The following is a 23,000-nucleotide window of genomic DNA, read 5'->3' as shown; positions in this document are numbered from 1 at the left end:
CTTCTATTTCATCTCACACAGATCACTAGAGTACCAAGCCAACCAACGCTCTCCACAGCGACAGCAAGGACAGTCAGGAGCAATCATACGTGTGCGTCAGTGGTTGATGTTTTGTTTAAATATGCTCTGCATTTTAATATTTTTTAAAAGATGTTTTGTTGTAATATGTTTCAGAGTCTTGTTTTTAAGATGTTTTAGAGTATTTTTAGGAGGAAGGGCAGGATATAAATATTATAAATTTAATAAACAAACAAATAAACACCCTCCAGCCCTGGAAGCCTTCAAAAGGGAGCTGCCTTCTGGAGAAGGACTATGAGGTGAGAGAGCCTCTGTTTGCCATCAAGGGAGGCTATTTCCACCTGCCTTGCCCCACCCTGAAGCCCTGGGAGCCTTCAAGCGCAGCTTCTTTCAGAAGACTTTCTGCCCTTTGGGTTGAGCTATGGGGGTCGGGGGGATGGAAGAGATTTGGGGGGGTTAGTTTTTAAATATCTTTGCTTTGGCTTTGTTGTTGAGCTTTATGCTCATTTATGCTTTGATGTATATATATATATACTTTTCTTCATGTAGTGATTATCCTTTTTATTATGTGTTATGCTATTGCATTTGGACTATTTGTGTGAACCGCTTTGAGCACATGTGGATTTGTGGAAAATGCGGTATATAAATAAATTTAATAATAATAATAATAATACTGTGTGTGTATTTCCCAGAGTTGTATCCATTGTTAGGCATTCTCAGAGAAGACCCATGGAAATGAATGGACAAGGCTAACATACATCCATTCATTGTAGTGGGTGTACTCTGAGTAAAAGTTGAATAAGACCCCCCCCCACATCCTGCTATTTTCTAGTCACGTTTCTGTACCATATTTGTCATGAAACCAAGCCACCACTTCTCTTTATTTTTCCCTCAGCTTCCACCCAGATTTGCATCACCCCAAGTTTTCCTTCTTCATTTCATTACAGAAAAAATGTCACAATATGCCTGAACTCAGTTCTGAGGACAAATGCAATACCACCACCACCCTAGCCATTGCTTCAGCTAGGATTAGCATTCTATGGAAAGTCTTCCCATAATATGGACCATTCATTGCGGATTCTGCCACACTGATAAGACTCCCAGAGAAGCAACAGTAACTCCACTTCCATGGTGGTCTTTCCGTAGGCAGCGCTGCAAAAACTCTGGACTGTGAAAAAAACCTGTGACAGGAATCCAATCCATTTGGATGACTTAAAATATTATTGAGAACATGGGGGGAGGGGAGAGGAAGAGAACCTGATTGAAGAAGAGGGGAAGGGGAGGCTGAATTGTCCCAAAATCCTGGGGAAGTTTTGCAAAAGGCAGCCCAGTATCACAGCTAGGGATGGGCAAGAAATTCGATTCAGTTCACATTTCAAGCTGAATCTATCAAATATGCACTTTCCGAAACAATATGGGAACCAAAATGCAGCCATCTTTCAAAAATTCAGACTTATTTGAATTTTTCAATGCTGTTTGCTAAAGGTAAAGGTGTCCCCACACTTGTAGTGCGAGTCGTCTTCGACTCTTAGGGTGACGTCTTGCGACGTTTACTAGGCAGACCGTATATATGGGGTGGGATTGCCAGTTCCTTCCCTGGCCTTTCTTTACCCCCCAGCATATGCTGGGTACTCATTTTACCGACCACGGATGGATGGAAGGATGAGTGGACCTCAACCCCTTTTACCGGAGATGCAACTTCCTCCTTCCGTTGGAATCGAACTCCGGCCGTGTGCACTGTAATGGAAATGGTCCAAGGGCAGCTGGTGCTCCAAGCAGTAATGGACTTAAGGGCTGTAGCATAGGGGTTCCCAAACTGAGGTCTGTAGATCACCAGTGGCCCACAAGCTTCATTCAAGTGGCCCATGACATGTCTGCATTAAATATTCATATTTAATTAAATTGTATTACAATTCTAATTTTTAAATTTTCAAATTGTATTTAATGGTATTACAATTCTAATTTTTAAGGTAAAAAAGTAAAGGTGTCCCCGCACTTGTAGTGCGAGTCGTTTCCGACTCTTAGGGTGACGTCTTGCAATGTTTACTAGGCAGACCGTATATATGGGGTGGGATTGCCAGTTCCTTCCCTGGCCTTTCTTTACCCCCCAGCATATGCCGGGGACTCATTTTACCGACCACAGATGGATGGAAGGCTGAGTGGACCTCGACCCCTTTTACCGGAGATTCGACTTCCTCCTTTCGTTGGAATCGAACTCCAGCCGTGAGCAGAACTTTGGCTGCGTTACCGCCACTTACCACTCTGCGCCACGGAGGGTTTGCCAACCACACAATATTTACAAAAATGCATATATGTATAGGGAGTGTGCATGAAAATGAATGTATGGGTGAACATAACATACAAAAGTGCATTATATGGTGAGAAATGGCTTGCAAAAATGTGTACATTAGTTAAAATGCCTACAGAAACTTGTTTAGTGGGAGAAATTCTCACTAAAATGCTAGCGAATTTTTATGAGGGTTTTGTAAAAAAAACCCTCAAATTGCTGCAGAAATGTGGAAACCTGAATCTAAGATCAGAAAAATGAGGAAGTGAGAGAACCAAAATTGACAGAACTTTCCATCCCTAATTCCAGCAGGTCGTCGCTGAGACTATTTTTAGGAGGACACATTTCTCAATTCATACAGTGTGCTGCAAAACAGCCACTGGTGAAGAAATTAGGGGGGAAACCTTTATTTCACAATTCTCTTGGTACACTGTTGTACAACTTCATAAGGTTTCACTGATATAGCTTGGGGGGGGAAGGTCTGCCTACTGTTTGGCATACGTTACATGGATGTAAGCCAAGACATCAAGTGATGACTGGTGATGCAGAAGGATGGCTCAATTTTGGAAAACGCCTTCCACAGAAGCTGTTCATAATCTCTTTCATTCCAAAGCATGGCTTCATCCAAGTGGAGGCGGCTGTCACTTAACAACGTCTATTACAGGGAGAGGAAAAGCAGATCTTGCAGGCCAATCTAGAATGAAGACCATATCAGAGTGCAATGGAAGAGGAGCCCACACGTCCAGGAGCATCCAGCTGAAGGCCACATCTGTAGGCCTCTCTTGCTCTTCTCCACTAGGCCACTGGCCTGAATTTCATTTCTGAATGCTTGTAGGAATAGTTGTACCCTTTGCCAGATTGCCAGTTCACTCCGTCGGCAAAGGAGCTGTGGGCCCCCAGCCAGTACCTCCCATTGAGGTTGGAGGTATGGCAAACGTTGTACCACCACGCTCCTTTATATGTCTCTGCACATTTACTGTTGTTGGGGTCCTGCTGTTTGTCCTTGGTGGAGAAAGGCATATTGTTGTGGCCAGTGAGTGAATCACCTGTGAGGAAGAGATCAAACTCTAATTATCTTTATCAGAGCTTGGCAAACTTACTTTTTGAACTACAACCCCCATCAGCCCAATCTGCCATGCTGTATCTTATTTAGTTCTTTATTTTGTTTATATCCCTCCTTTCCTCCAAGGAGTTCCAGGTGGTGTAGATGGTTGTTCCTTTCCCCATTTTATCATCACAACAACCCTGCGATGTAGGCCAAGCTGAGAGACACTGACTGGCTCAAAGTCACCCAGTGAGCTTCATGGCTTGAATCAGGATTTGAACCCTGATCTCCCAGGTCTTGTCCAACCCTCTAACCACTGTTATAGCGCAGGTCATTTCAAACATATATGTCATCACCTGACCAATTGTCAGGTGCCAGAGCAGTCGAACCAGAGATGGTGGCCACACAGTCTGGGCACCTTGCTCCTTGAGCCACCAAGACACTATAGTGCCACCTATATAATGGCCAGAGACGCTAATGATCAGTAGCTGCAGGGGAAGGAAAGGAGGGGATTGGAGACTGGGGAAGGCATTGGACCCCATTGTGCTAACTCTGGCATTCTTAAGGATGCAACTGGGTCCCCAAACACAAAGACAGTTGCACATGCTGGAAGGATCCCTGATATGTTTCAGATAAGTCTTTAGTAGGAGAAAACTTCATATTTCTTAATGTTAAAAACTGTTTGGAATAAAGATTTTGTGCTGCAGACCTTGCAAATGGGTTCATTTGGACTCAGAACAAACCATCCTGTTTTGGAGTTTTGAGGGAAATATTTTCGTTTTCTGAGCTTCACCAGAGAAGTTTACCCTATCAGTAACAAAAACAGGGCGAAGCGTGACAAAGGGAGGGGGAGTAGAATGGCTTCTTCAAAGGCCCCTTCCTCTGTGCTTCCCAGGATCTGCCTTGTCCTCTTTGGCCTTCGATCACCTGCTGCTGCCCAAACATTTTGACAAGTTTGGAGAAAGGACATGCACACTTCTCCCATCAGGTCACTTTGTTCCACTGTTTGACTGGTTTCCCCCAAACAGCCACAGAAAGAGGCAGGACAGTTTCCAAAGGGGTACCTGCAGTGCCTTCACTGAAACTCCCAAGTGCCAGCCGGTACTGATCCGTTTCCCCCGAAACTGTGAAGGACGCATATTTGGCAAATACATGGATGTTGTCGAAATCGGTGAGGTCGATGCGCAGTTCATTCGCTCCTATGCAAAACAGAAGGAAGGACGTACTCATAGAGTAAGTCATGACCCCCAGAGTTCAGCAGCGACCAGGCCGGTGATGAGGAGGGTACAAGCAGACTGTTCCTGGCTCTGAGCCTACTTGTGCATGAGCTTGGTCCCTACTCTCTTTTTATTTTTTAATTTATTAAAATTAATGTAATTTATTCATACAAATTTACAAAAATATCTACATGGAAAAGAAATAGGTGAGTAGCTTCCAATACCTGAAGTCACAAACAAACTCTTAATAGCCCTTGTATTGTAGGCTGACATTACACGATCTAGTAGCATTTTAGTCTCTCTATATATTACATACATCACAAAAGTCAGAATGAAAGATCTCATTCTGAAACAGTGTTATGTTATGTTTCTATGCTGCCTTTTGGCCAAAAAGGCCCTCAAGAAGGCTCACAAAAAATAAACACAAATACAAATTAACAAATGTAACAAATCTCCAACATGTCACAAGAACAAAAGCTCACACTCTCAAGCTTTGCATTTTTGGAGCATTGTGATAAAATGTTTCTGGGTTAGAGATGCTCTTCCTTTGTTATAGCCTTAACTCGGGAGTTTTAAAAACAGGCTTAAATTTAAAAGCACATGGAAAGCACATGGCAACCCATTCATATTTGGCAATACGTTTTTGCACATGGTCCCACTTTTGAATGGGACATAACCAAGTGCCTACAAACCTTACTTGAGCTTATACATCCTCACATATGAAGATGGTACAAAATATCACATTTTTAAAGCATGAAAAACATAGCGACACTTTGAAGGGTTGATGAGGAAAAGAAGACCCCCCTCCTGTTTTATTTTATTTTATTATGTTTATTGGTACGTTAAGCAGTGCTCACAGGAAGACATAGAGCCATCCATTGATTATATGGAAGATCCCAGTAAGTAGGAAAATAAAGATGAAAACTATTATGAGTTAAATTAGTCTACTCTTTTTTATCTGTCTGTCAGGTAAAAACTTACATTTGGACTTTGTGTGGTTTTATTATTGTTAGTTGAGATTTTACTGTTTTATGTATTTGTATGCTTTCCTTCTGTACGTCACCCAGAGGGACTGGCTAACCAGCCAGATGGTCGCCTAATAAATTTAATAAATAAATAAATGCCCTTCCAATAACCATTCTGGCAGTTGACAGACAATGACAGATTAAATCTTTATTTTGAATGCTTTTGTTTTGTGTTGTGTATACATTGAGTAATGCCAACTGTGGGCCCATAACTATGTTCTGCTTTTTGGATCTCAGAGAAGGCTTCTGTCCAGAAAAATTATCTCAGCCCAGACTAGGAGCTTAAATCTATGCTTTATTCATAGATGGGGCATGACCCCTTAAAACTATCTCATACTCATCAGGCCACTTCTAATCTTTTAGAGAGGTGTGGTGAAATAAGATCATACATGCACATGTGGTGGTCCTGTCCATGGATACATATTTTTGTACTCTCACATTTCATTACATCTTTATGCCATGCTTCATCCAAGAATCCCAGGGCACCGTATGCTGTTCCTTCCCCCTTTTTATCCTCACAACAACCCAGTGAAGTAGGGCAGGCTGGGAGAGATGACAGGCCCAACTCACCCAGAGAGCTTCTTGGCTATGCAGATTTGAACCTGGGTCTCCCCAGTCCTTGCCCAACACTCTACATTGGCTCCCCCACCTTTCAAAATAGAGGACCCAGGAGATGGTGGTGAAAGAGAAAATTGTGGCCAGCACAGTTAGAGGAAAGGAGTGAAGGTGCGCCATTTACCCAAGGAGGTCAGCAGGTTGATGTTGTCATTTCCCAGCCAGAATTCCGTGAGCTGGCTTCCAAACCCTCTCTTGTAAGAGTCCCAGTCCCGGTAAAAATCCACAGAGCCGTCCACTCGCCTTTGGAAGACCTGCAAGGAAGTGACAGAGCTACTTTTAGTTCTTCTCCTAGAATGAGGGCATGAGATGAAAATGTTGGCTCCCTAGATCTGAAGGCCTGCCTCCTCCCACACATTTTGTTGCAGGTCCCGCTTGTCATGGCCAGACGTAACCGTCAGGAGAGTTCAGGGAGGAGGAGGGCTGCACTGCGCACCTGGCTGTCCAGCAGAGCAGTCATTGCTATTTACTGGGAGAGACTGGTGGACAGTCATAGCTCTGAGGAGTTTCCATGAGCCACTGCTGGGCTTATCCTCCATACCTGAACATCTCTAATCCCCTTTTAAAAAGACCTAAGCCAGGGGCCACACCACACCTTGTGGCAGTAAATTCCATAAATGCACTGTGGTGAGACCTCCTTCCCTTTGTCTGGCAAAACATTCAGGATGACCCCTTTCAATGGATCGCCCAACTGAGTTCCTGCATTATGAGAGAAGGGAAGAAACACTTTCTGCACTCCAGGCATCACTGTATATGAAATTTTTATCAGGTCCCCTCTGGCTAGGGATGGAAAGAGCTGTCCATTTCGGTTCTCTGAAAGTCTCATTTTTCCAATCTTAAATTCAGTTCTCCACAGTTCTGCAGCAATCTGTGATTTCTTTTTATAAAATCATCATAAAAATTCTCTAGCATTTTTGTGCAAATTTCTTCTAATAAACAGTAGGCAGTTTTTACTAATGTATACATTTTTGCAAGCATGTTCTCATAATATAATGCATTTTGCATGTTATTTTTGCTCACATATTCATTTTTATGCAAACTTTCCCTTAATGTTTGGAAACATTGTTTGGTTGGCAAACTGCATTGCAAAATTCTAATAAGTGCGAATTTTGAATAAATTGTTTTGGAAAGTGTGAATTTGATAGATTTCGCTTGAAATGTGAACTGAATTCACACCCATCCTTCCTCCAGCTAGTCTTTTCTAAACTAGAAACCCTGACTACTTTTCGTTAAAGGGAAGGTTCTCCAACTTGCTGGTCAAGATTAACAACATCAAAACACTAATTTCTTGTTTTATTTCAGCTTCAGCAAAAGATTCACTAGCAATGAGGCTGTAAACCTAAACACACTTACAGTAGGGCCCCACTCATACAGCAGGTTACATTCCAGACCCCCGCTGTAAAGTGAAAACCGCTGTAAAGAGGAACTCATTGAATAGAATGGTGCGCGACGTCTGAAAACCGCCGTAAAAGTGGAACAAGCGCCGTATGAGTGGGGCTTTAGTCTAATTGTGTCAAATTGAGACCGCTGTATTAGCGCATCGCTGTAAAGTGAAGTAAAGCAGGACCCTACCTAGGAAGTAAATCCCACTGAACCTCTTTCAAACAATACCACGAACGACACTGTTCAAAGCCTTCTCTGCTAGCAGTCTCATTCCCCTCCCTCCCTAAACTGGACTTACAATCCATCCCCCTCCATCAGTATCCATGTCACACAGCACCGTCAGGGGCACGCAGTCCCGGGGGTAGATGGTGTACCAGCCGCTCAGGAGCACTCCCTTGGCCAACAGCTCTTTGCAATTTCTGGCACCTAAGCAGAAATTAAAGGCATCAGTCTCAAAGCAGAGATGCTTCCATTCCACTGGGCTTAGGGTTGCCAGGTTCAGGGCCTGAGACTGATCCTGTATCTTTAGGAGAGGAGAAAGTCAGCCAAGTGCAGGTGTTCTTGCAACACTGTAATGGGAAAAACCACAAGGTGGAATTCTCCCTTCCCCCTGCACAACTTTGAAAGATACAGAAGACCTCAAGAGCTGCAAGTCACAAGGAGTTGGGTTGCTTTGCAGGCATCCAGGCATCCCTGATTTGGTGGACAGGATTGGGGCCACCAGTCCAAGTAAACTCCCAAGAAATCTCACCCCTCCTGCTTCTTGATAGACTGAGTCAGTGAGGAAAAGGGGCTGGCAACTGGCTGTCCAGGGTGCAGAGAGGTAAGGGGAAGGAAGTAAAGCCTTGGAGGCATATTACTGAACTATATATGTCTTCACATATCCTGCCTTACCATCATCATTAATTAAATGTATATCCCACCCTTCCTCCCAGTAGGAGTCCAGGGCAGGAAAAACACTTTAAACACTCTAAAATATCTTAAAAAACAGACTTTAAGATATATTAAAACAAAACATCTTTAAAAGCATATTAAAAACATCTTTAAAATCATATTTTTTAAAAACAAATTTAAAAAAAAATCTTTAAAAGCTATTCCAACACAGACGCAGACATGTGGAGGATGTGAGATTCTGGCTACAAAGAGGTTCTAGGAAAACACTCACCCTGCTTGCAGTGGATGTCATTCAGCTCGTTGGGTCCTGCAGAAGTGACACAACAGAAAGGCAGGGGCAAGAGTCACAGCAGGTGAAAAATAAATTCACCAAATTAGTGAGGAGGCACTCTTAATCAGCTCATTCTAATGTCAGTATTAGCAGGAAGCAGAGCTTGGAAAAGTTACTTTTTGAACTACAACTCCCATCAGCCCAATCCAGTGGCCATGCTGGCTGGGGCTGATGGGAGTTGTAGTTCAAAAAAGTAACTTTTCCAAGCTCTGTCTCCCCAACAGCCAAGATTAGGCGAGAGGGCATGCCTCCTCTCTCAGCATACAGAGATAAACAGAAAGTCAGAAACACTGAATGGAATGGGCTCCAGGGGGGAAGGAAAGTGAGAGGGGGGAGAGAGCAGCTGAAGAGATGGCTGCAGGAAAAGATCTATGACTTTTGGTGCTCCTAACAGGAACACTGTTAAGGAAGAGGGTGGCTTCCTCTGCCTGAGCACTGCAGACAACCCAAACGCTGCCAGGCTATGTAGGAGGGTGGCTACCTCCCTAGGCAGCCAAATGAAAAATTACCAAGGTGAGGAAAGAAGCAGGATACTGCCTGTGTTGATTCTGTACAGGGCCGAATCTAGGAGAAGGAAAGAGGAAGAACCTGATCACAGGAAGGTAGGAGAAGCTCATAGGAGCATCCTGTGATAAACTGAGCTTCTAAGTTCTGAGAAAAAAGGGCCAACCAAGCCTACTCCAAAGCAAGAGTGGCCTGGCATTCTGAGGAACCTCAGTGGAGAGGATTAGAGGGCAGCCCATCCCACTGTGCATGATAACAAACATTTCTTATTTTATTTTTATGTTACATTTATACCCTGCCTTTTTCACCATGGAACCCAAGGTGGCATACATGTGGTTCCCAGGTGGTCTCCCATCCAGGCACTGACCAGACCCAGACCTGCTCAGCTTCAGCAAGGTGGTGGCCTCAGGTGCCCTCAAACCATAGCCTGGGACAATTTGTCATCCTGAATTTCACCATGGTGTGGAAGAAAGGTAGGCTACTGGTGTAAAGATGCTGGTCTTTGACTGTAATAAAGTATGATTTGATTATAGGTGTAAAACTTTGGGGGTTAGACAAAATAAGTTAAACCTGCTGAGCAGCTCTGGCAATGCATGTTCGTTGTTAAGTTAAATATAGACAATTCATTACCATGGGAACTAAATAATTGAACAATTGCTTCTGGACACAGGGTCATTTGGGGAATATTTTTAACAGGAGAAACTAATCAGAGGATGGGGGAGATCCTTCCACTTTCAGCAAAAGATTATGTATTCCAGGTATCTGTGTGGAGAGAAGACAGCAGTTTGAGGCAGACTGGAAAAGATACAGATAGGTGACCTTTGAGGTTCTCAGTACATCTTAGAGGGCTGGTTGTCTTCTTAGGGATCAGAGGTGGGAATAGTGAACTTTCTCTGTCCATTCGGGTTTTTAAGCTATGTGCACCTATGTTCAACGGTAACTTTTTTAGTTAACACAAATATTACAAAATCCACATTAGGGGAATACATTTCTTAGGTCATCCAAAACAGTGTGCAAGCTCTTCATCAGACTAGAAGGTAAACAGAGTAATGGGTGAGAGGAAAAATATTGATGGTGAAGCCATGGAGTGTATTGTCAAAGAAATTATGTTCTCAGGAAGATATATGAAATCCAGCAACTGTTCCTTTAATGCCCCATCTGAGCCTAAATAAAGGTCCAAAACTGCTCAAGTAGAAGCAGTTCTGTGTAAGAGTGGATGATGTAACATGATGAAGAAAAGTCTAGTTAGGAGAGTCTTGGGGGGGCTGGACACTCCAGGTCATGCATACCAGCAAGTCTTTGATCTATGAGAAAACAAGCCTTATCTCTGCTCAGTGACTGCATGCCCAGCACTCCCGCAGGATCCGAGGATGGCACATGCAGAGGGAGTCAGCCCCTGGGAGGTGTTAGACAGGTGACTCATCTTGATACTAGTCTTGCTATAACAGCAGAGCAGGGGAGGACTGGTCAAGAGAGACTCCAACGCTATTCTACCTATCAGCATTAAGATCTGGGCAGGAGGAGTGCATGACTCAACCACAGCTATTGTTAAGATCAAGAGAGGGGAGGCCCCTGCAGCAGCTGAGGGAGGTGAAGTGTTATCAGTTCTGTAGAATCCCGCCTATCTGTAGTGTTGTGCTCTTAGCTAAATAAACCAAATTAATTAGCAGAGCTGGTGTCAATCTTCATTGCTTATCTGACCTCATCATGAAAGAGCATTCCCCCCCCCCCCAGCAAATACAAGGGGGTGACAGAACATGGAGCTAACCCGGGTAAGATCGATGCTCTGGAACTTAAGTGCAAGCTTAACAATATAATACAAATCCTCACCAGTACAAGAGGAGAGCAGGGGGAGTTTGTTTCTATACTTACCAATCTTCCCTGGGGCTCCTGCGTCACCTTTATCACCTAGGAGTAAGAGCAGAAGCAGATGCTTATGCCACATGTGGATCATTAGGAAGGGGACTGAAAGGGGAATTCCGATATCATAATGTCATTTTAGAAATCTACGATGTCAGCACCCTCGCAATGCTGTGCACCATTTTGTTCGCCACACCTCAAAGAGGATATTGTAGAGCTGGGAAGGTTCAAAAAAGGGCAACCAGAATGATCAAGGGGATGGAGCAACTCACCTAAGAGGAAAGTTACAACCATTTGGAGCTTTTTAGTTTAGAGGAAAGGTCCTAAATAAAAATATGTATGATGTACCGGGGGGGGGAAGCAGAGAGAGAGGAGTTCTTCCTCTCCTCTAATGTAAGAACCGACTGGGACCATCTGATGAAACTGAATGCTGGTAGATTCAGGACAGACAAAGGGAAGGGCTTCTTCGCACAGTGCATAGTTAACTATGGGATTTGCTAGTACTACAAAATGTAGTGATGACCTCCAACTTGATTTGCTTTAATTTAAAAGGGAGTTAGATGAATTCATGAAAGATGAGGCTCTCAGTTGTACTACATCCAATATTGGAGGTGATATTGCTCAAGGTCTTGGAGGCTTCCCGTTGGGGCATCTGGTTGGCCACTGCGAGAACAAGATGATGGACTAGGTGGGTCTTTGGTCTGATCCCACAGGTCTGTTTGTATGTTCTAATGTCACCACTGAGAGGAAACTGATCTGCCACCAATAGATAGCGCTCCTCTCCTGTCAGCAGTCAAGCGTGACATAAAAAGGGCTGGTGCTAGGAGCAACCCCAAAGGAATCCCATTGTTGCCCAAGGGGAGCAGCATCATTTCTTACCTTTCTCCCCACGAGCACCTGGGTCACCCTTGTCTCCTGGTGAAAGAGGAGAAGGACGAGGAAAAAGAGAGATCATTCAGCCATTGTCTCCAAGGGCTTGTCCACATGGGAGCCTAACTTTGTACTAGAGAAGCTGCTTTTACCATCACAATAGCTTTTCAAGGTCCACACTTCTCGCTCTATGGTAGCTTCCAATCTGCTGTTTTCCATTCACACAAGTAGGCACTCCTCTGGAAAGGGTTAGTGTCACTGTTTCCTTGTGGTCCAGCCCCCAATTTTACATGTTTACTCCCTCTGGAGTATCCATATTGCTAATGGGGAAGGGGGAAGGGGGAAGGGATTTTTTGTCAGTTTAATTGTTTCTTGTCAATTGTAGCTTTGGCCTTGGGGTGCAATTGACACAAAACTATATGAAACTGACTAGAGTGGGGAGTGAGTAAAAGGCAAAGTAGACAGAGGCTGCTGCAGAGAGAGAGGGAGCAGGTGATGGGGCATAAGAGAACCCGCCCACTAAAAAAAATCAAAGCAAAGTACCTACATGGAGGAGCGCAGTGCAGCTGAGATGGTTTTTCCTTTCCTTTTTGCATTATCAGTGGATTAGGTTAATAAAGATTTAAAGGGGGAAACTGCTTGATAGCTTCTCCTTGCCTTCAATGTCATGTGAACCATGTGAATTACATGTAGGCTTCTGTAAAAAGTAGTGTTCAGAAAGTTTCCAGAAAGACTGTAAAGGGTTAACATGTGCAGCAGCTCAAGGACAGCTCGAAGGAGAGGCTGCAGCTGGCACAGAGCATACCATGTGTATAAAGCCTTGGGAAAGAAACCGCAAGGTGTGGGGGGTGTTAGTAAGAGGACTAGAACTGTATCATTGATTTATTTTGCATAAGGGATCAGTAAAGATCCATCGTTTACATGACTCGCTGTTGTCCGTCTTTATTCTCTTCGATTGTGGGCATACAAGTACCCTGGAAAGTGGGCATATCACTTCGGCATAAAACGCTAACAACATTACAAGGGGATGCAAATAGCACCAGACACACACTAACTCACTGTGTGGATGAGCCCTAAGACTGGTATGTAACCTACATACTTTCCCCAACATTTCAAATAACATTGCAAGGTGTGTGTAATTTACTTAGGGGAAATAGTGCAGAGGTAGAGGGGTCAACCTCCTCCCCTCCCAGCGCTGCTCCCCCAATCCAATCCCTCTCCGCCCAGAGCCCCATGCACCGCTGCTTTTAAAAGAAAACAAATGTCAAAAGATCTGATCACAAAGATTTCCAGCGTCTCATGCACTTTGGCCCTCGCAAGCTCATCTTCTTTCTGTTCCGCTGACCTTGGTGCTTTTGCCCTCTTCTTGCTTCCTCAGGAGGAGAGGCCTCCGAGGACAAGAAGCCGCTGATTTGCTCAAGTCAGCCTTGGGGAGACCTTCTAGCTCAGGGGTTCCCCAACACAGCAGCAGCTTTGCATGCAGAAGAGCCAGGTGCAAACACTGGCCTCCCCCCTCTTTTTTTTTTTTAAGATTAGATAGGAAGTGATGGGAGAGAACTTTCTCTTTCTCTCTCTTACTGCCTGAGGAGAGCTGCTGCCAGTCAGAGTAGACACAGGAACACCGGAAGCTGCTTATGCTGAGTCAGACCACTGGTCCATCTAGCCCAGTACTGTCTACACTGACAGGCAGTAGCAGTTCTCCAGGGTGTCAGGCAGGAGTCTCTCCCAGCGCTATCTGGAGATGCTGCTGGGAACTGAATTTGGGACCTTCTGCATGCAAGGCAGATGTTCTGCCACTGAACTATGACCCCTCCCCAAAGATGGGTAAAGAGTAGGGTTACCAGGTCTCCGGTTTTTTGCCAGAGTCTCCAGTTTTTTGGGGGGCCCTCCAGCTCTCTGACTAGTGCCCTTTAATCTCTGGACTCTCAGCTTCAATATAAAAAAAAAATTAAGTTTCTAGGTGGTCTGGTTCCCAAGATATACACCAAAAGGTCAAACGACCCCCGCACGACTGTTAAATCTGTTTTACAGATGTTTAGAACAGCTCCTAGCTCTAACTACAGCTCCCATCAGCCCAATCCAGTGGCCATCCTGGCTGGAGCTGATGGGAATTGTAGTTTAAAAAAGTAACTTGTTGAAGCTCTGGCTCTAACCCCGCCCTTTCAGGATTGTAGCCAATAAATGAAGCCAGGTTGTGACTTCTTGATCCAGGCTTGCCTAAACTTAATTTCAACATCAGAAAATGGGGGCTTTGAGATTTTGCAGTTTGCGTAAGTAATATGGCTTAAAGTTTTTTTTTCTCTTCTGTGCAAGAGTCAGACCCTGGGCTATGAAATATGAAACTATTTAATCCAATACTCCGTTAGGACTTACTTTTGAGTAGACATGGTTAGGATTATATGGGGTGTATTTTTACACCTCTGTGTGTGTGTGTGTGTGTGTGTGTGTGTGTGTGTGTGTGTGTGTGTGTGTGTGTCCTTTCCAACAACCCTGTGAGGTAGGGTTGGTGATTGGAAACCAAGGCAGCTCACAATAAGAAATAAATCACTTTAAAAACCAATAACCATAAAACAAGTATAAACAGTTGCAAAACAGCTTGCGGTGGCATGATTCTGAATTTTGGGTTGAGTGAATGAAGTTTATTTATTTATGTTTATTTATTTATTATTTGATTTATATCCCGCCTTTCCTCCCAGTAGGAGCTCAGGGCAGCAAACAAAAGCACTAAAAACACTTTAAAAATCATAAAAACAGACTTTAAAATGTATTAAAACATCTTTAAAAACATTTTAAAAGCTTTAAAAACATTTTTTTAAAAAAAAGAAAAGGTTTAAAAACATATTAAAAAGCAATTCTAACACAGACACAGACTGGGATAAGGTCTCAACTTTGTTAAAAGAACAAGTTCCTTATCACTTCAGGTAACAGTTTTCCCTGGTTAAGTAAGCCCAATTGAATACATTGGGACTTGCTTCTGAGTAAACAAACATAGGATTGCACTATAAATATCTTTACAGGTTGTATAAATAATAAACATATTTGATAGTCATGCTTATATAAATATTTTGTCATACTGTGTCCCAATAAGTATCCAATTTCACACTATGGTTGTACAATTCTTCCTTTACATTTTAAGTATGCCTTGGGGTGCTCATGGTTCTCCATTATTTTCATCCTGAGGGGTAGATAGGCTGAGAGATGGTGAGTAGCCCATGGTCACCCACTACAGTTTATAGCTCATTTCCATTTTGAAAAATTAATTAAAACAATTTACATGCAGGCAAAATTTATTAAGTGGATTCACACAATTTGTTTAAAGCACATCCAACTCGCATTTAAAGGGCACGACGTCCCCTAAAGAATCCTGGGAAGTGTCGTTTCCCCCTCACAGTTATAGTTCTCACCACTCTTAACAAACTGCAGTTCCCATGATTCTGTGGTAGGATTCATGTGCTCCAAATGGGTGTTGAATGTGCTTTAAATGAATGGTGTGGATTTGCCCTAGGTATGATGTGCATTCAAGAGTGAATTGAAAAGAACAATTTTAAAAGATTCTTCTTACTCTCACTCATTTCTCAGACCTCTTTCTGAAGTGAAGGGTCAAATCTGTAAAGAAGTTTAGAGCAGCCACATTAAAAGATAAGGGCAGGGCATTCCAGGCAGGGGGTTGCCAACCCTGCTTGGATATGGATGTCTTTGCAGAGGAACCCTAGTCAAGGTTTACCAACAGCACAATCCAAACTATATCTACTAGAAGTCAGTATGGGGCTTAATCCCTTAGTAAGTGTGTTTAGAATTGCAGCCTTCAGGAGCCTCCATCTTTACTCTCCAAAGCTCCCGTCTAACATCTCCACAACACTAGGCTCCTTTGTCCCTACAGTGACCTTCTGATGAGTGGCCTAGCCTGAAGGCAATTAACCCTTCTTGCTGAAAGCAAGTAAACTAGATTAAATGTTCACTACCCAGGCTCCATCTTTTAGCTAAGATTTCTATCTTAATTTCCAATCAGATTTTTTTTAATTGTATGCTCCAAGCAACTGTGATTGATGCTTAATGTATCATGCTTAATTACATCACTAGGGCCCGCCGCGTGACATCGCTAGGGCCTGCCCCATGACATCACTAGGGCCCGCCCCTCAAATCTCAGGGTTTGGGTTGCTTCTGACCTGGCAACCCTAATAAAGAGCCCGACCTGCAGCTTCTAAGGAAATGTTGCTCATGTTTTTAGAGTGGAAAGGAGGTGGAACTTGCAAAACAGCATCTGGGGCGAGAGAGGGGGGTGCTTGGAATAATTCTCACCAGTGTGTAGAATGGCATCCATTTTTGCAATTATAACCTCTGCAACTTACAACACAAGTCCAGCATTTGGGCCCCTTGTGAATGCTACATAGGAACTGGAGCGCCTCCCCCCCAAAAAATACATTACTGGAGAGGCAAGGGGAGAGAAAACCTCAAGCTGCCTACTCTCTTAATCGAGTTCCCCTTTTCTCCCTCACTGCTGTCCCTTCAACAATTTTTGACCCATTACCTTTCAATCCCGGGGGTCCAATTTTCCCAGGGAGTCCCTGCAGGCCCCTTTCACCTGTTCAAAAAGAAAGCGTTTAACATTATCACAGAGGGCACCGGTGAAGCTAAGAGGATGGGGGCCTGATCAGTGGCTGGACAGGAGCCCCACGAGAGCAGCAGAAAACTCCCACAGCCATGCAATCACCTCCCCCTTCATTCGAGCTGGGGAAGGCCAGATTTCTGTACCAGAGTGGGGCATGTGGAGAAAGCCTTGAACTGGTGTGACCTGAGGGATGGCGGGCAGGGATTCAGTTCATCAGGATCACCGCCTGGAGCAATAAAAGTCACTTCTTGTCCTGCCTGTGCCTTCTCCTTGACTTTCAAAAGAGCCAGGCACGGATGCATGTGTATGGGGCCGCTCTGAGCCCCAGGAACTCTCATCTCCCAAAGAGGCATCTCTAGAAGGACGTACCTTTTGCACCAGGGACACCTGGATCCCCTTGGGGCCCTGTTGCACCAGGAGCACCGGGGCATCCCCGGAGTATGGCCAACTTCTCGTCCCCTCCCAGGCCCACGACCTGCACTTCTGTAGGGGAACAGAGACATTTGGAAGAAATGGCTCAGTAATACAACATGTGAGAAGAATCTTGGAATTGTCGTTGATCACAAGCTGAATATGAGCCAACAGTGTCATGTGGCTGCAAAAAAGGCAAATGCTATTTTAGCCTGCATTAACAGAAGTATAGTTTCCAAATCGCGTGAAGTACTAGTTCCCTTCTATTCAGCACTGGTTAGGCCTCATCTTGAATACTGCATCCAGTTCTGCTCTCTGCACTTCAAGAAGGATGCAGACAAACTGGAACGGGTTCAGAGGAGGGCAACAAGGATGATAAGGGGACTGGAAACCAAGCCCTATAAGCAGAGACTGAAAGAACTGGGCATGTTTAGCCTGGAGAAGAGAAGACTTAGGGGAGATATGATAGCACTCTTCAAGTACATGAAAGGTTGTCACACACAGGAGGGCCGGGATCTCTTCTCCATCGTCCCAGAGTGCAGGACACGGAATAATGGGCTCAAGTTATAGGAATCCAGATCTCGGCTGAACTTCAGGAAAAATCTCCTGCTAGAGCGGTACGACAATGGAACCAATTACCTAGAGAGGTAGTGGGCTCTCCGACACTGGAGGCCTTCAGGAGGCAGCTGGACAGCCATCTGTCGGGAATGCTTTGATTTGGATTGAGCAGGGGGTTGGACTTGACGGCCTTATAGGCCCCTTCCAAATCTACTATTCTATGATTCTATGAAAAAGGCAAACAGCCCAACATAGTGGATATTCTGCTAAGTCTTAGGAAATTGCATCTCCTCAAACTATCGTACCTGATATGAAGCAATTGCGTGCCATTTCTAAACATGCCCCCCCCAACGCACACACACACTCATAGGTGCTTCTGGAATGCAGCAGAATTCAGCTTTCTTGAGTTTCCTGCTCTTATGACATCATTAAAAAGGTCAGATGAAAACCTCCTTGATTTAATCCTACAAAGGGGCTATTAAAAGAAAGAAAGAGCGTAGACGTTTGTCATATTAAGGGAGGCCGCACAATTTTGAAGTCTTCAGCTGTAGGGAGGCGAGGAACAGCTCTGTTCTATTTCTAACTTGTGCTCCCAAAATCTGCTCTTTTTGAAAACAGACTGAAGCAGGAATTCCATGAGCAGAGACACGCCCAGCTGCTTGAGTCTGTTTTCTCCTGCAATCTTATCATAATAGAGACAGTGGCAATTAAACATTTTGATTAATCTGTCAGACACAGAACTGGAATGCATGTTGGAGGGAGGGTACTCCAGGGATTTCTCCTAGCTCGGTCAGGTTGCCAGATTTTACCCCAGAGATTGCATATTGTAGAAATGCCACAGCGACGCCAGAGAGGATCCATCACTGGTGGTCCATCCTCACCCTTCACCCACCCTCTGCTTTTGCCTGTTGTGGGTCAGAATCCAACTTGCAGCTGAGGGCAGGAGAAAAGGGCCGCGGCAATGGAGCAGGCAACCTCTGTCACTCTCTTGGGGCAGATAAAGTGTAAGGAATCAAATATTGTGAATTTTTAATCTTTGATTCACCTCAGTGAACCAGAGTTTGGGAAACCTGCAACAGCAAAGATTCCTGGGAAACAGCCTCTCTGTGACCCCTGAGAACATATTGTGAAAGCCTGAGGGTACAGACTTCCTGTCTCCTATGGAAATTTGGGGAATGTTGCCCAGTAAGAATCAGGCGCTCCTTTCAAACAAAGAAACTGTTTTACATAAGGATTTTGATAACCTTTAGGAATCATCAGGAATCTACAGCAGGGAGATCACACCTATTAGCTGGGAATTCCTCAAGGAATGGTTTCTGGAAACAACCAAATTCCTTGACTGATGATCCTAAATTCTTTCATTGTTCTCTGTCACGTCCACATCTTTCTGGGGACATTTACATTGGGTTTACATTGGGGTCAGTTTAGTTAGAAAAAGGTACAGTATAAGCATGAGGGGTGGGGAGGAGTCAGTAGTTCTTCTTCTGGAGGGCTCCAACAGCTGCTTTTCTTATCAACGCACTCTAGCATCTTCGGGACAATTGCAGAGCTTCTAAGCTAAGGATTTGGGGTGAGAACTTTCAAATCTAGCACTGGTTACAAAGGGCGGAGCTTTGGCTCATTGGGCTAGATACAATAGTCTCTCAGCCTTAGTCTTGGAGCAACTCTCCAGGAAAGGAATATGCAACTTCTGGGCCTTTTCTTTCCTTTTTCTTTCTGTGTGGGTGAGCTTAATGTGAAAGTGTCCATAGGGTTAGTCTCTTTGCTTTATCTATCCAGCGTTGCTGAATGAATGAATAATAGTTAGAAAGCTACTCATTGTTAACTGTAATTGTAAACTGCAATATTTTTCCTTGTTTCTTCTCCTAATAAAACCACTCTTTATTTTACTTTCAGTGTGTGTGTTATTGGGTTAAGGGTAAATTTATGCATGCTCTGGGGGTGACGTGCGGATAACTCCAGCCAAAGATTCTGCTGCTCTCTTCATAGGGAAACTTGCATTTCTAGTGAGCTCTGCTCATGAGAAAGTTCAAGATCCATTCTTAACAAAAGCCATTCCCACCCGCACTCCCTTGGGATGATCACCTGGTAATCTTGAAACTCAATTTTGCATGTACAAACTGAAGTTTATATTCCTTTTAACTCAAGCTTTTTTTTAAAAAAAATGTTATGTTTCAGTTTAAATTTATTGCATGATAGCCAACCAGGCTTTCTGCAAATACATCAAAATAAGGAGAACTACCATAGGAACAGATTAAAAACAATAATTAAGGGAAATAGAATGAATCAGTTATATAAACATGGTGGAATACTCCAAAAATGTTTTTTAAATTTAATAAATTAATTAAAATGGCTCTCGCTATATTATAAATTTGGAGGTTTTAGAGGGGGAAAGAGCCTGCAGAATGAAGAGGATGGGGAAGAAAATAAATCAGTTTGCATATAAAACCCCTTTAGGCTTCCCCCAAAGAATCCTGGGAGACCCCTCTTCCCCTCACAGACCTACAATTCCCAGAGTTCCCTGCAAACAGGGATTGACTATTAAACCGCTGTGGAAACTGTAGAATAAGGGTCTCCTAACAGCCCTCAGCACCCTTCATAAATTACACTTCCCAGGATTTGGGGGAAAGCAATGACTGTTTAAAATGGAATAATAGTGGAATAAATGTATGGTGTGAATACGGCCTTAGTTCACCCTCAGTCCTACGTCAGTCAGTATCTTCCTCTCATCTCTTGTTACTTTCTATGGCTTTTCCTTTCTGTTTGCTCTCTGCTTGTCCTTCCTCCTCCTCCTCCTCCTCCTCTTTCCTTCCATGCTCACTCACACATCCCTTCCCTTTCTCAAGGGCCAATGCATCTCTTGCCCCACCTTAATCCTCTGCCGGGTTGAGCAGCGTTCCTTCATCGGTGGGTTCTCCCCACTTTGTCCTGGTCCAATTGGCTCACCTTCACGGCTGCATGCCTGAGAAAGGAGGCCTCCCCAATGCCTCTCCTTGCACAGAGTTGTACAGAGCAAGGAAAAAGTGTCAACACTGCTCCTCTTATTTAAATAGGTGCTGCTCAAGTATCAAAAGCTAAAAAGTGAGGAGTTGGTTGTCTTAATTTTGTAAGCTGCATTTTTATTTGCATTTTGTATATACCTATTACCCTTTGTGAGCCGCCTTGGGGTGGGGGTTCTTTTGGCTGAAAGACAGCATAGAAATAAACTTTTGGCAAATAGTAGTACAGGCTCACCTGGTTGCAAGGCAGCCTGCTTGCCACTCACCTGGGTAGGTATCAAGGGCGACCCCACAAGCTACTGTCATCATCAGACTGAGCAGGGAGATGCAGGTTCGCTTTGTGTCCGCCCTCATCACTGCACCTTCGATGCGTCTGCTGCCTGCCCTGCCCTCAACCTTTTATGAGCTGGGAGGCATTCTTTTTTTTAAAAAAAGCAAAATTGCAACAACTGAGAATTTCCGCTTCCTTCCCCTCCTGTTACCTCCCCACCTCCTTTGCAGATCATCAAGCCAAATGTAATGGGCAGTTCCACAATTCTTCCTCCTGCTGTTTTTATTTTTTAGGGAAAACAGCCAGGGGGAGAAGACTGAAATAAGTCCCCCTCTATCTTTCACCTCATGAAATGAAAATCAGCGAAGGGGGTGAGCAAACAGGTAGGCACAGGGTTGTAGCCCCTCCTTCCCATCAACCCCTCGCTTCAGTTTCCAGGCCTCCTGTAGTTGTTTTTCATTTTTTTTTTTTTAAAAAGAACACCTCAAAGGCAAGCTGTTCACTTGCAATTTTCACAAAAAAGGACGTCTTGATCTCTGCGCTCCCCAAATTTCTGGTGGCTTAACCATGAAATCCTGTGCATGTCTTCTCAGAATTAAGCCTCACTTAGATCATAGTGGTGATAATAGTAATAGTCTGCATCTATGCTGGAATTGTTTTTAAAGATGTTTTAAGGTGTTTCTTAAAGATGTTTTTAGGGCTTTATCACTTGTTGCTTGCCACCCTCGGCTCCCTTTGGGAGGAAGGGTGGGATGTCAATTTAATAATAAATAATAGCATTTCTTTCATTTATGAATCACTTCCCATGAGACACCCCAAAGCGATTTAAAATATAATAGCATATAATAAAACAGTTACCTCTACAACAACAGCACATACAGAAAATCAATTCAAATCCAAAACAGATACCAACTAGGATAAAGATTTTAGAAGTCTTGTTGAAAGAGGAACATCTTTAGCAGGCACTAAAAAAACAACAGAGAAGGTGCCTGTCTGATATGCTGTGGGAGGAAGTTCCAAAGGCTAGATACCGCCGCATTAAAGCCCTGATTGTGATATTGTGCAGAACGGACCTTCTGATAGGTTGGTATCTGTAAGATGCCCTTTCCTGCAAAACAGTGATCAGCTGGATATGTACTAGGGAATGACATCATCTTTCAGGTATCCTGGTCCCTGGCTTTTTACCCCAGTACCAGTGCCTTGAACGTAGCCTGGTAACTAATTGGGAGCCAGTGCAACTCTTTCAGTTGTGGCGTAATATGATGATGACATTCTGCCACAGTGAACAGTTGAGCTGCCCCCATTTTGCACTAGCTACAGCTTCCAGGGCAGCCTCCAGGGCAGCCCCACATAGAGCACATTGCAGTAATCCAATCTGGAGGTTGCCAGTGCATGGGTGCCCCTTAAGAAAGGATGTCACAATCAGGGGTGTAGTTGTCCAGGGTCTCAGGGGGTCTTAGACCCCTTACATTTTTGGGAGCAGGGTCCCTATGTCTCCAGAATCTTAAGAGCCAAACAGCATGAAAGGGAAGCATGTTAGCCACTGAGAAGAGTCTTCTAACATGCTTCCTTGTCCTTTCCTGCTGATTGGAGCCAATCAAAGTAAAAGGTGGCGAGTTAGCCACTGAGAAGACTCTTTTCAGTGGCTAACACTCTCCCCTTTCATGCTTATTGGCTCCTACAGAAGTCTGTTGTTGTGAGACAAGGCATTAGCAAGGATCCCATTCCCAACTGAGCAGCAAAAAAGGGGGGGCATGGATGGGACTATCATGAAGGGACCCCACACTTCTGAATGTGTCGCTACTCTCCTGGTCACAATATGCCATGACTCCATCTTGAGAACAAACATGATGCCCCACTTATTTATAATATATGTATTAAAGTATTTATATACCACCCTCTCACAAAACATCAGGGCACTATACAATATACAAAAGTGGTTGAAAGCACTGCAGAACAATCATTAAAAAGATTGGCTACCCAAGAGCGTTTTAAACAACTGAATAGGCCTCTCAGCATAACAAGGTCTCCGGGAAATGCCTGAAAGTCAATAGCAAGGATGCCTGCCAACTCTCAGCTGGAAGAGAGCTCCACAGCATGGGA

General features: G+C 44.0%; 1 protein-coding gene across 2 annotated transcripts; it reads right to left on the bottom strand.

The window, feature by feature from the left end:
• Nucleotides 1-2,653: 2,653 nt before the first annotated feature.
• Nucleotides 2,654-21,040, bottom strand: LOC133373680 (ficolin-2-like). 2 transcript variants are annotated; one of them, XM_061603685.1, is made up of 10 exons: nt 20,893-21,040; nt 17,028-17,141; nt 16,578-16,631; nt 12,059-12,094; nt 11,192-11,227; nt 8,756-8,791; nt 7,889-8,016; nt 6,332-6,461; nt 4,415-4,549; nt 2,654-3,351 (listed from the first exon to the last, which is right to left on the bottom strand). In XM_061603685.1, the coding sequence occupies exons 1-10, from the start codon at nt 20,978-20,980 to the stop codon at nt 3,101-3,103; spliced, it is 1,008 nt and encodes a 335-aa protein (XP_061459669.1). In that variant the 5' UTR covers nt 20,981-21,040; the 3' UTR covers nt 2,654-3,100. The 2 variants fall into 2 exon arrangements, with proteins under 2 accessions (XP_061459669.1, XP_061459670.1); XM_061603686.1 differs by lacking the exon at nt 12,059-12,094 and having other exon boundaries at nt 20,893-21,039.
• Nucleotides 21,041-23,000: the final 1,960 nt, after the last annotated feature.

Source organism: Rhineura floridana, chromosome 20 (assembly GCF_030035675.1).
Source record: "Rhineura floridana isolate rRhiFlo1 chromosome 20, rRhiFlo1.hap2, whole genome shotgun sequence".
In the NCBI taxonomy this organism is placed as follows: domain Eukaryota; kingdom Metazoa; phylum Chordata; class Lepidosauria; order Squamata; family Rhineuridae; genus Rhineura; species Rhineura floridana.
Note: the sequence above shows the minus strand (reverse complement) of the source record. Positions and strands in the feature narration are given on the sequence as shown.

Coding starts and splice junctions, on each gene's coding strand:
- LOC133373680 (XM_061603685.1), bottom strand. CDS start 20,980: ATGAGGGCGGACACAAAGCGAACCTGCATCTCCCTGCTCAGTCTGATG. Junction 4,550..6,331: donor CAACCTGCTGACCTCCTTGG/GTAAATGGCGCA, acceptor TGTTTTGCATAG/GAGCGAATGAACTGCGCATC. Junction 3,352..4,414: donor TTTCAGTGAAGGCACTGCAG/GTACCCCTTTGG, acceptor TCTTCCTCACAG/GTGATTCACTCACTGGCCAC.